Source organism: Condylostylus longicornis, unplaced genomic scaffold (assembly GCF_029603195.1).
Source record: "Condylostylus longicornis isolate FDR11 unplaced genomic scaffold, ASM2960319v2 ptg000004l, whole genome shotgun sequence".
Lineage (NCBI taxonomy): Eukaryota > Metazoa > Arthropoda > Insecta > Diptera > Dolichopodidae > Condylostylus > Condylostylus longicornis.
The window spans coordinates 23,127,582-23,142,075 of NW_026577973.1; the positions used below are offsets into that span (position 1 = coordinate 23,127,582).

Consider the following 14,494-nt stretch of genomic DNA (forward strand, 5'->3'; position numbering starts at 1 on the left):
TAAAAACAAGAATATTACATTTTTTATATTTTTTAATTTTTTTTTTCATTTTTTAGTTTTTATTCTGACCATTTTACTATATTTTTTAATAATGTTACATTAATTATATAACAAGAGTTACAGAAAATCTTCTTAAATTTTTATATGACTTTTTTCTTTGAAAAAATTATAACTACCAATAATTTAGCATAAACACAAAAATAAAAAACGAAAAACAGAAGCTACAATATTTCGAAGATTTAAAATTTCTAAAGTAATTTTATACTTATTTATTTAAAAAAAAACTCATAATTCAACCTATAAAGTTTTAATTTTTAAACATATAAATTATAAATTAAGTACAAATTAAATAAATTCTTAATTTTAATATTATAATGTTTATTTGCGATAGGAAATAATTTTATGGTCATATGCTATAAAGTAATATAAAAACTGGTAATTAATAGATTTTTTTAAAGAAATTAATTACTCCAATTTCTTAATGATGATCTTACAATTAGTAGATTGAATTATAAATTTAGAAAAGAAAATATTAAAAAGAAAAAAAGTTATGATGAGTTCGCATAAGGGCTATTTTCAAAAAATATTTGTGTCCGAATATTTCACATGTGTTGTCACAATCAAGATGCAAAATTAAAAAAATTTAAACATATTAATATGTACAAACAACACAAATTAGTTAAGTAATCAAAGCTTATGCGAACTAGAACATTTCAGTATTGAGTTTTTATTAACCAACACATTAAAAAAAGAACAAAGGAGAACATAATTAATTTTTTCTCTACATTAATGGTAATTCCATAGATTTTATGATGTATATTAATCTTATTAAGCTATGTTTACATTATCATTAAGAAGTGGTTATAGCGGTCAATGCTACAGTGTCAAATTTTGGCAGCAGCAAAACCGAATTGATAATAAGTTCTAAGTTAAATATTACATTCAATTTCACTAAATTGTTACATGAATACATAATATGATACAAGTTATAATAAAGTAAGATGAACTCAAAAACAATGTTTTAATTTAAAAATATTAATGTTCTTTATTAAAAATATCTTATCAACATTACTTTATATAAAATATCTAAAATTTTAAAAAGCATTTCGTTTAAAAATTTTGCTGTAAATTAAATATTTTTCTTTTTTTTTTAAATAAAGATTCGTTTTTTTTAATTTTATTTATTTCTGAGCATTTATAAGTTTAAATAGTGGTAAAATTTGGAACATGTAATTTATGAGAATTCATTAACAATTTCTTATTAATATACGATGACTAAATTTTGTAGATAGAAATTTTTAATCTAATTTTTATCCTTTTTTATTTTTATATTTTGTCTTAATATTAAAGTGTGAGCATAGCTTAATAATGGTTGATAAAATAATATTAATAATGTGTATATTTTATTTTTGAATTGAATTTAATATTATTTATGCGTTTAAAAATTTTCATTTGTATAAAAATCATTTTTATATTTATTAAGTTATTTTAAGAAATTCATTAAAAATTAACCTGCAGTTATTGAACATAGTAACATTCTATTATTCATAGCATTTATAGTTTTACAAAAACAAGTCTCTCATATTCTACATTAAATATGTTAGGAATATACCCGCAATCCAATTTTCTTTTACCAATTCATTTTTACTTAAATAGTCAAAATTGTTTCTTTAAAAAATATATACATATATATATACATGCATATGTGTATAATTTAAACATAATAAAAAAGTAATTATATATAAATAAATATGTATTACATATTTTTTTTTTTGTTGAAAAATTTACAAATAAATTTTAATATTAATAGAATTATTTATTTTGATATTTCTTTATACTATCATAATTTTAAAAGAAGTATTTGTTATTCTCATAAAGATTTATTTAAATAATAATAATAAATTTATACTTTTCAAAAAAAAATTTAGCTTTTTATTCGAATAACATTAATTAAAGTGTCAAATTTGTTTAAAATATATCAGGAAGAAAAGTAATTACTTTGGCAAATTTGATTTTTTTTTTCGCAAAAATTTTATAATTGTAACAATACCAAAAAAATTAAAAAAAATTTTTGACTTTCAAAAGTTTTTATCACATAAGGATTATGGGATTCATTCAATAATGTTGCATATTAAAAAGTAAAATTTGTTTTTGGGCACACTTTATAAATGATGTAATATTAACATTGTAACAAATAACAAAATAGTGTTAATTTTTTCTTATCAATAACTTAATTAGATTTATAAAGCCTCTGTTGGTTTTAAAATATCATTTTTGGTTGTTTCAGTTATAAAATTAATAATTGTTGTTAATTACATAATTTTATTATGTTGTAAAGGTTGTAAATTACTTAAATTTATTATGTGCATGACTGTTGTTATCCGCAACACAGAAATTTTTTATTTTATTTTCAAAATGATTTGTATTTACATATCCCAATTTCATTTAACATTTAAATTAATTGCCAATTTAAAATCATAGTCTTTTTTATATAGACTTTAATTTTGGGAAGGTCTTGCACATATTTCATCATAGTCGTAGGGTAACCACTAAAAATTATTAGTTATATGTAAATATTTAAGAAACTAACAATTTATTTAGTACCTTTGAATGTATCCATCCTCCAGAATAGTTATAATATTATGCAATATTTAGCAATCCTTCAAAAGTACATTTTCTATGTTGCATTGATAGAAATTATTTTTTCCGAAAATTTTTTTTGGAATACCGACATTTTGTTACAATCATTTTTTTTAGTAAAATTAGTATCGGCAGTTGACTTATAAAAATATATCAAATGCATATTAATATATTATATTAAGTTTCAGTTGTAATGAAAATCGAACTTATATAACTGTTCTGTTAAAATTTCTGAAAAATTAAAATTCAATTAGGCATTTGAAAACGTCATCCTGATACTTTCAAATTAATTGCCAAAGTAATTTTCTCAAATATGTATGTATATAAAAATTTTTATTATCAAACTACAAGAACTATTTTATTTTACAAATTTTGAAAAAAATATAGAACATAGAATAAAGAATTCGGCTTTAAAGAAATATTTAAACAAAATTTCTAAATTAATATTGAAAATTTTTAAAAAAGTAATATAATAACACAGACTATAACAAAAAAAATATCCAAGAAAATTATTCAAGTTTATTAAAAAAAATCTTTCATTTATTTGTGTTTTAACTTTAGCTGTCATTTATACAAAAATTTGACATCAGTTTCTATTTCTTTCAATTTCACTAGCAATTAACCGTACATTTTTTTCTATTCATTTAATAATTTTTAATATTATTTAAGAAAAAAAAATATTTTTTTTTGAATATCTTCACAGCGTAACCGCAGAGCATTCGCCAACTGTAATTCTATACATTGCCATTTCAGTTATTCCATGATAATGTACGAATGCAGCTGCTATTACTAAGACGTGGAAAATTTGATGAGATTGGAACTAAAATCATTAAAAGTTATTAATATTAACTTTTACAAGAAACTTTTATTGAATTATATAAACTATTTACCCATAAATCACACTTTCCCGGAAACCATCTTTCTGGTACACGTAAAGCGTAAAATAGCGCCCCAAGAATATACAAGAGACCTTAAATATATTTATATGTTATATAAATAAATTTATAAAATTTTATACTGCTTTTTTTACCCATTAAACATAACCACCCTAAACTACTTTGACTAATTTTGCTGATATAACCTTCCATTAATACATAATGTACAGCTGGAATGATGCCAGATAAACCAAAGCTCATAAATACACCAGCTCTTAGTGGCCTTAAATTTGGCTCAGAAAATTTATCCCATAATGACACAATTATCGATAACATTCCTAGGACACAGACAACAGATAAGTATATTAACTTCGGTTGATAATGACAATAAAATCCATAATATAACCATGGTACAAACGATCCCATTATTAATAATGCAATGCCACAATAATCTAATCTAAAATTATTAATAAAAATACAATATAAATATAAAATATACTTATTTATCAATATTATATAAAACTAAATGGAAAATTTAATATTTTATATTACATACTTTGAAAACAATTTGCCAATTTGTTCCGAGTGACAACTCAAAGTATGAAAAGCAAATGAAAATCCTAAACATATTATAGCGCCAACAAAGAAGGCACCAAATATTATTTTTTCCTGTAATTGAATTTCATGTAATGGTCTTGTCCAAAAGTACATTGCTATTCCAATAAATGCAACACAGCCTAATAAATGTGTCCAAATGTTGCCAGTTTCTGTATGTATACGAAATATTGATTTAAAACATGCTCTAAAAGATGGTAATGGTGGACGATGTCCAGTATGTAAGAAATCATTATCTTGTAACCATGTTGGTAAATGTTTAAAATGACATACAATCCAACCAGCTTCCCATACTTTTCTTACAAATACTTCAGCTTGTTCGGCAGCATTATGTGCTAAAGCACCTAAATCGATTTCATCTGCTAATACACCAGCTTTTAAGACTTCGGTCATCTAAAATTAATATACGATATTTATTTCAGACTTTAAACTTAAAATATTTTAGAAAATACAACAGCAAAAAAAAAATTTTAAAATTACCAAAAAAAAATAATTTGTAAATAGGTGCTCTTAAAGAATCAAGTAATTTCATTTATTTAAATAAGAAAAATGAAAAAATAAATTTAAGACAATTACAAAACAAAAAACTTTTTCTCACAACATTCCATTAAAATTATCTAGCCCTAATTATACAAAGAAAATGTATTTAAGAATATTTGACATTAAAACAGTGGCTTAAAATTACCAAAATTTATAGCCAAGAATATTGTACTCTGCAAACAGATCATCAAATATAATTGAACAACAAAGCAAGAGTTAAATTGTAAAATAGTAAAACAATGAAGGAAAATTAAACTTCGACTTTGCAATATTCGAATATGAGACACTTAATAAATTTACCTTAAAAAACTAAAAATATATACATATGTACATACTATAAAAAAAAAATTACAGAATGTTGAGTAAATTAATATTAAGATTTTGCTGATCTTAAAAATATTTCCAATAAGTGTTTCAGAATTAAAATCATTAACTAAATCGATGACTTTTAATTAACATTAGATCTCTGTAAATCACGTGATTTTAGAAATTAATTTTAAAATTATTTTCCTATTGACTTTTATTAAAGATAATAAAAAACATTCGAAATTTTCATAAAAAACTTCTATATGAAAAGATTTTTTAAATACACATACATAAATACTCGTACAATGTCTGAAAGTGATAATGAAAAGGTTAAATTCTTTGAACTTAAGAGAATTGTGCAAATGAATATTTTAAATATGAAAAAATTTATATTTGTTCGTTTGTAGATATTTAAGAAAAAAAACATTTAAAATTTATTTTATAAAAAAAAAACAAATAACAGTTAAATCAAGATGAAAACTGCGATAAATGATCTACATTATAAATGAATTAATTGAAAATTGATGTTAATTGTTAATGCGTACATTGGTCCATTAGATTGGAGCATACCTTAGTATTTGTGTATTTACATAGTTTTCACACCCCTAAAAAATTATACTTTTAACAAAAATACTCTGTTCATGTGATAAATTTCAATGCTTGTATTAAAATTTTTAACTTTTGGCCCTCGGCTTACCTCGTAATCAGAATAAAAGTGAAGAGTAATTTTTCTTTAATTTAGGAGACAGAAATATTGGAAAAATCTATACTATCAGCTGGTATTGGTACAGTATCTTTCTTTTAAAGTTATAGCAAAAAAAAAGAAAATCACGATTAGACCACAAACAAGAATAGTATAATAAGTTATTAATAGTATAATAATTTTAAAACAAACAATTTTTAATTCTCGATCAATTTAACCCTTAGTGGTGAACAGAAATAAAAATGTGATTTATTTTTAAAAAGAACTCATTTTTTTATTACAACATTGACACCCACGATTTTCTACATTAAAATTTTTTCTTTAATTATAAAAATGTAAAATTCAATGTTATTACGAAATTTTTATATGTATATGGCGCATCCTTAATAAATTCTAAATGTTCACCTCAGTTTATATTTTTAACTTTACGATTTTATATTTGTATTTTTTTATTTGAATGAATGAATGGCCTAACTTTTATTATAATTCGTATATACCATGACCTGAATATCGAAAGTTTACAAAACAAAAAATAAAAGTATTAGAATTTTGAATATTACTACTTTGAATACATTTTTTCTTAACAATATTTTTTCACAATTAAATTGAATTGGTGTAATTTAGACTCTAAAGTTAGATAACAGAAAGTCCATAGATACAATTGTAAAAGAATAAGTTAATTTATTTTTTATTAGAAATTAATGACTTGTATAACAAATTTTATGATTTGAACAACTACTGTTTAACTATGGTGTATGAGGTTTATAAGTACGTATTTAGTCCTACAATACCTTGGTATCCAAATATTACATATAAATAGCACCAAATCATAAAAAAAAATTCATCGAAAATATATTCATTTAAAACCTTAAACAGCATATTGATAAAATTAACTTAATTGGATTTTAATTGAATTCAATAATTGTTATATTGTTTTCTTTTTTTACTTTCTTTTTTATTATTAGATTTTATTAGAATAAATTTTAAGTTATATTTTGTCTATTATTTTATTAAAAAAATTGAAAAAAAAACTCTCTGTTTTGTCTTCTTTGAATGTCATTTAAAATTATCAACGCGCAAATTGAATAAAGTACAGGGTCAAATTTTTTATATTTTTTTTTGCGTGCTCTTGCAGTGAATTGAAAAGTTAAATACCCAGTTAAAATTAGAAATTTAAAAAAAAATAGTTCTTTGAATAAAATTTCAACCTAAGCGTTTTCGGTCACTTATTGGAAGGTTAATTTAGATTTAAGTTCGAATTTCGATTTATTAGGGAATTCCTTAAGTGAAAAGCATGATGTTATGTTACATTTATGCTCAACGTTATATTCATGTTATTTTGTACATTAAAAATCTGATGTGGTCAGCACATAACCGACCACAATGTGTATTGTCTAGTTAAGTGAAAGTGTAACAAAATATTATAAAAATGTCTGTTAAATACTTCTTTCCAGTTTTTAGGACATTAGTAAGCTTATAGTTAACATACCTAGAAAAATGTAAATTTTGCTCTTAGTAGAGTTTCGCTTTGTGCTACCCGAATTCTCTGAAATGCTCGTCAGTTATTTTCGGTAACAACCATAACTCAAATATCAAATTTCAAGAAATTCCATCAATTCGTTCCGTAGATATGGTGAAAAATGTAAAATCCGCCCGCAGATCAGTTTTCGAGCCCTGATCTTTCCAAAAAATTTATATGTTTATTGTTTCAATACAAAGAGTTTAAGTATTAAATTTGAATGAAATCGGTTGATTATTTCTCTTTATATACGCAAAAATGTATATTTGGCCCGTAGTAAACGCCCAGTTGCTGATGCCTGATTTCTTCCAAAAGTTAGGAATTTTTGCGTACGGTCGAGTAAAGCTCACATATCAAATTTCAAGTAAATCGGTTGAATATTTTCTTCAAAACGGTGAAAAATGTAAAATCGGCCCACATATCAGTTTTCGAGCCCTGATCTTTCCAAAAAATCTACATGTTCAATACGAGGAATTTAAATATTAAATTTCAATGAAATCGGTTGATTATTTCTCTTTATATACATGAAAATGTATATTTGGCCCGTAGTAAACGTCAAGTTGCTGAGTTGTTTCAAAGTTAGGAATTTTTGCATACGGTCGAGCACAGCTTATATATGAAATTTCAAGAAAATCGGTTGAATATTTTCTTCAAAATGGTCAAAAATGCCTGATATATCCCAAAAGTTCATCAATCCGTGCCATGGTCGGAATAAACTTACATATAAAATTTTATCAAAATTTTACACGGAGCGACAGACTGACAGGTTGCTAAAATGAGTTTATTTACACTTCCCTACTATGGAAAAGTCCATTCCCACCGAAATCTCGATATGCAAAATTTGTTGCCATCACATAACCTACCTATTGTATACACAAGACGATCGGTAAAAATTACTTGTTTTACAAAAAAGTATAGAACGCAATTTTCGCACCAGGTTTTCTTGTTTTTTGAATGTTATATACCATTTTTACTTAGTATTAATGAAGCTTATTTTGTAACCTTTAAAGTTTAATAACATCAAAATTCATATTTAATAAATTGATCCATTGATTTTCCATTTTTTGGAAGCAATTATGTAAATGTATTTTATTTTTTTTAAATTATAAAGAATAAAAAGAATAAATGAAATATGTACAACTTTCTACTATGGAAAAGATATTATTTTGTACTAACTGGGAATTGTAAACATTTAAAAAATTACTTATATAAAGAAATATAAATAAATTTTGTACTTAACCAAAAATTAATAAAACGCAATTCCAATTATTACTTATATAAAATTTAAAAAAAGAAAAAAACGTTTCTAATAACTTGATACCAATTAAACTAAATATAATTATTTTAAACAAACACAACAAGAATATACAGTGAAATTCATATAAAACTGTCATCCTGCTAGTTAAAAAAGAAATACCTTTTAGGTTATCATGTTGGTTTGTAATGTAATTAGTACGATATTGGCGCCTTTATTATTTACAACACAACTTCGTTATAGCTGGTGTTGCTGTATTTTTATTTTAAATTCTTTTAAATAATAATAAAAGCCCTAAATATTGTAAATGAAAGTGATGCAGTTTTACAACTCGTCCGTTAAGGACGAGGTTTTTTGAGGTTTAGAAAAATAATAAAAAAAAAATTTTTTAATAATTTTCAAGAAACAATTCATAAAATTGTTATACATGTAATACATGATCGCTGTTTTTTAAAAAATAATTTTAGATAGTTTTAACTATAATTAATGTTTCTCAGCTAAATACCTTTAATTTGTTAAATTAACAATAGTTTTGAACAGCTACGAATTACATTATGCTCTAAGTCGAGTAAATTTTTTTGAATAATTTCTCACTCGGCGAGCGTTCATACTTATTTGAAACTCACTGTACCATGCATACTACAATTTTGTCATGTATATATATGTAGGGATATAAGTATGTGTGTACATATTAAAATGTAAAAATTGTGAGTGAAAAACAACCATTGTTTTTGTAATGTAAAATTTTATATCTGAAAATACGATTGTTGGTGTGATTGTGTGTATTTAATTAAAAAAAATATATATGTATATTGTATATAAAATGTAAAAAATATTATAATTAATGTGAAAACTTGAGACAGATGAAGTATAAATTTGAAATTCTTAATTTAAATGCAAAATCTTGACATTTCTTTTCGTTTTTTTTATATTCAAGTTCATGTACGGAAATTCGAAATTTTCTTGTTATAATACAAATATATATACATATATATATGAGATGAATTTATGAGGAATGAGAAAGGTGAATTTAAAATGTACGTACATGCATACATAGGTGCATATGTATTTTTATAGTATGCATTAGGATATAACATAATTAAAATTTGAACAAAAAAAATAAAAGATAAACATAATACAATGACTACAAGTACCGACTATTAAAAAAACTTTACATAAAACTGAAATAAATGACAAAACTGACAATGAACAATAATATAACAAGTTTGCAAACTGGCAAACTCTGTAAGAAAAATTTCAGAAAATTTTAGAATAGAATTAAAATACTAATAATAACAAAATATACTAAATATTTATACATAAAATGTTCGATAAAAACATACAAAATGCACTTTAAAAGTTGTAAATATTAAGAAATTACTTTATGTGTATAAGTTAAATTTTATTGAAATTTAAAATTTACCGTTAAAGATGATAACAATAAAGACGGCCAATCTTTTCGATTTTTTGGTTTAACACCATCCCACTTTAGAAACAAAGAAAATTAGTAGAAAATATTTGTTTTTTTTTTTTTTATATTACGTTTATATTTAAAAAATGCTTATTTTAATAGTAATATTTTATAATATTATTATTGTAGTAAGTATTCAAATAATTATTGATTGTTGTTGTTATATAGATATGTACCTATTTAAACATAAGTTCTTCAACTCGATGTCATTATTCTGTCAAAAGAACTTTCATAATTTAATTAAATTTACATTAACATTTTGTCTCCCGAATAAAATAAAATGATTTAGTTTCTCACTTACATTTTAACATTTAGTGAAAAATTTTTATTTTATTTTTTACATTATTTTAATTTTATTTTCAGCTTAATATCAAGTTGCTGAACTTTAAATTACCAAAGATACACACACATACACACACACACAAATACAGGGCCATTAAGAAATTGCATTAGTAGAAAAACGGTTACAAAAACTTTTGTCGTAAAAAACAGCACAAACTATTTTTCACGAATTTTTACAGAAATCTCGTTAATAGCATTGATATTTTTATAAAATTTAAATAATCAAAGATCAACTTATAACAACTTCTTAAATGAAAAGAAATTGGAAACAAATCGAAGGGTACAATTTTTTTACCACAACCAAAACTTTTTTTGAACAAGAACCATTAAAATGAACTTCTAAAAGTATGCAAATTTTTTTTTATAATATTAAAAATTTAATTATAATTTTAAAAAAGTTTATTCTTATTAAAAATATTGTTCTTGTTATAACTTTTACATTTTTTTTCAAACTTCAACGCAAACGTAAAATAGTGCGAGTATTTGTATTCTTTTATATTTAATATAAGTATACGTATAGTATATATATATATGTGTTTTTGAAGTAAAATCCTGCTAAATATTCATATTCAAAAATACGCAAGAAAGAGAAAAACAAAAACAAGAAATAATGTCGCACAACTCAAATAACTGTTATAGAACAGTCATATGAATGCACTTCATAATATATTGTATAAAAATAAACCCATACTTGTTCATGGAGATAATTTCAATGTATATATGTATGTACATGCTATCACAATTCTATAATAATGAAAGAAATACGTATTTGATGAAACTAACTAATCAAATTTATCACTTATCAGCATACCCATCTAAATTTTTAAATCTATAAGTGTACAGTGGCGAGCATAACATTTTAGGTATTTTTATTATTGACACAATCTATATTTATTTTTGGTATTAATTTTCCTTGTATTGAGAACATTACAATTCTGGTCATAAAACTAGCAATATGATGAAATGTAAAATTTTCCAAATAATAAAAAAAAACTTAAATTAAATATTTTTAGTTATTTTTAAAATAAAAGCATACTTTTATGAAAATTTGAAGTTTTTATCAAAAAGAATATTATTTTACATGACTATTTGAATTTTGATAAATTTTAAATAAGTAGTGAATTTTGCCAATTTGCCACTGTATACTTATTTACATACATAGATTTTTATATTGTAGGTCATTCAAATTAAAGAGAATGGACAAGGGAATAATGAAATGTGGACAAATAATATTAGTGCGTAACCAATTATGTATGTTCGAATGCATATTTGAAAATTACACTGTCGTTAACTTAATTATCATATTATTACAAAATATACGTTTGATACATTTGCTAAAGAATGTAACAATAAAATGTTATTTGTGTCACATATACACACATCTTTTTTCGTCAATTATAAAAAAATAAACTCTTATATGCAATATCTCCCCTCATCACATATCACATACTTTTACTTAAAGTATGTACATCGTTTTCATTTCAGGTCACTTTTCAATTTAATTTTTATTTTGAATAAATTATTTTGCTAAATACTTATACGAAACTAAACCAGTTTGAAATAATTGCATAACTCTTATAAATTTCAATCAACAAGTTACATATTATTCTCAAATACAAAAAAATTACATAATTTGTTTTATCTTATTCTGCATTCAATTACTTACGTATATGACTTAATAAGTGATGCATCAAACTTTTATTTTATTTGGAATAATTTGAAATTAAATATTCAACTTCAATATTTCAACCAATCAATTTAAATATTTAATTAAAACCCGTTTATACAGGGTGATTCAATAAGATTCATGGGTAAAATTTTTGTTTGGAAGTGGTTGTCAAATCTCAACGGTTCCCGAGATACAGTGATTTTAACAAATTTTCACGAAATTTCTACTTTCACAAGCTTTGTTGCTTATAACTTTCCTTCGAAAAAGAAAAAGCTTCAAACGAAGAAGACAGTTTCTGAAAGTGCTAATAAAGGAATTAAAAGCAATATATTTTTTGATTTTGCATATCATGTACTTTCGGAATACCAATCATTCGAACTTTAAAAAAAATCAAATTCTTCCCTTATCTTAATTTTTGAATTTTCTCTAACCCGAGAATTTTGTACGAAATTTTTTAAAATTTTAAAATTTTTTCTATGGAATTTTGTCCAGTTGCTTAAGCTTTAATTTAAGTCATTAAACGTTAAAAAATCGTTTATGGTACAGGAAATATAGCATAAAACCCTTTTCTCAGATCAATCGAGAAAGAAATAAGTATTCGTTTTTTATCTCAAAACGTTCTAAGCGAGCTAAAATACTATTCTTTTTCACGATGAGGGTATGACAAAAATGCGCTCTACATGCTCGAAAAACAGAACTGCCAGATTTAGAATACATGTTGAAAGATTTAGAAATACATATTTCATATTTATTAAGGAATTTTATTTTTTTATATTCAAGCATAAAAAGGGGAGATTTTCTTTTCCTCAAAACCCTCACATTAGAAACAAAACAGAGGAAGATGTTTTTTAAAATTAAATTTTCTCTTATTAAACTTGCCTAATCTTTATTTTAAAGATAGAGTAGAATAGATCACGATTACGCATTAACTTTGTAGTATGTATTTCTTTATATATGTACATAAATATATGCACAATAATTTATCTTAAGTACATAATATACCATGTACATCATTGACGCATTTTCTTCTCATTTTTTAGCGTTTTTATATATAACTTTTCTAACACACTTATGTATGTATATGATTTTACACATATGTATTTGATATGTATTTGAAACCCAAAATTTTTTTGATTGAATTGCGACATAAAATTATTAACTCCTCTGAATACTTGACAAGTAACATACATATATTCTTATATAAATGGTTCTTTGTTAAGTTTAAAAAAAATTACGATAAAAATTTAAAGACATTTTTTTTAATCTAAGTCATACAATTATTACCAACTATTGAAAGCAACTCTAAAAAATTGCGAATAAAAATCTTAAAAAAACATAAAACCAAAGTTGATTCTTTTTACCGTGGTCTCAAGTTTATGGCTATAAAAACTTATAGCGAAATTTTGAGCCGTTTTAATCATTTCAAATCGCGTATTTAAAAAAAAAAATTATTTCCGGTCCCTAACCCTCCTTCTTATTTTACAGTTTACAATGACACGCATCAATCTTTGCAATTAAATAATTTTTCCAATCGTGTACGGTTTTGGAACAACACACGGCTTGAAAAGTTGAAAAACCATACATTGTTGAAGAACTGATTCACATATTAATTTTCCTATATCTGGTCAATAGCCTAATTTTACTATTTTTATTTGAATGAACAGTACACCAAAATAATTTTGTAATATGTGTGATTATACAAAACACCTTCAAAATATCCACACAGATTTATTATGCAAGATGCTTTCAATAATTTAGTAAAAAAAAAATCTGATATGGTCAGCACCTAACCGACCGCATTGTGTATTGTCTAGTTAAATGAAAGTGTTACAGAATATTATAAAAATGTCTGTTAAATACTTCTTTCCAATTTTTAGGACATTAGTAAGCTTATAGTTAACATACTTAGAAAAATGTAAATTTGGCTCTTAGTAGAGTTTCGCTTTGTGCTACCCGAATTCCCTGAAATGCTCGCCAGTTAGTTTCGGTAACAACCAGAACTCAAATATCAAATTTCAAGAAATTCCATCAATTTGTTCTGTGGATATGGTGAAAAATGTAAAATCGGCCCGCAAATCAGTTCTCGAACCCTGATCTTTCCAAAAAAGTTATATGTTCATTGCATTAATATGAGGAATTCATATCGTCTATTTGCCGATGCCTGATCTTTCCAAAAAATTTACATGTTCATTGTTTTAATACGGGGAATTCATATATTAAATTTCAATGAAATCGGTTGATTTTTTTTCTTTATATACACAAAAATGTATATTTGGCCCGTAGGAAACGTCTAGTTGCCGATGCCTGATTTCTTCCAAAACATACGAATTATTGCGGACGGTCAAGCTGAGCTTATATATAAAATTTCAAGTAAATCGATTGAATATTTTCTTCAAAATGTTCAAAAATGTAAAACAGGCCCGCTAAAAAGTGCAGTTCCCGAGGCCTGATATATACCAAAAGTTGATCGATCCGTGCCATGGTGGAAACAAACTTACATATAAAATTTCATTAAAATCGGTTCAGCCGAACTTGAGATACACGCGTGCACACACAGAC

General features: G+C 24.0%; 1 protein-coding gene across 3 annotated transcripts in view; it reads right to left on the reverse strand.

The window, feature by feature from the left end:
- Window positions 1-711: 711 nt before the first annotated feature.
- The window catches only part of LOC129614342 (adiponectin receptor protein-like), a 39,221-nt gene continuing 25,438 nt past the window's right edge, over window positions 712-14,494 (reverse strand). Inside the window, exons 3-8 of one of the 3 annotated variants that reach the window (XR_008697375.1) lie at window positions 9,877-9,939; window positions 4,072-4,523; window positions 3,671-3,972; window positions 3,531-3,610; window positions 2,605-3,460; window positions 712-2,549 (exon numbers count right to left, since the gene is read on the reverse strand). Coding sequence is in view for 2 of the 3 variants with exons in the window: in XM_055528910.1 (XP_055384885.1) it covers window positions 3,338-3,460; window positions 3,531-3,610; window positions 3,671-3,972; window positions 4,072-4,523; window positions 9,877-9,939 (1,020 nt within the window). In the remaining variant the exon portion in view is untranslated. Of the gene's footprint in view, window positions 3,461-3,530; window positions 3,611-3,670; window positions 3,973-4,071; window positions 4,524-9,876; window positions 9,940-14,494 lie in introns of all 3 variants that reach the window. The other 2 variants (XM_055528910.1, XM_055528922.1) reach the window with 2 other exon arrangements.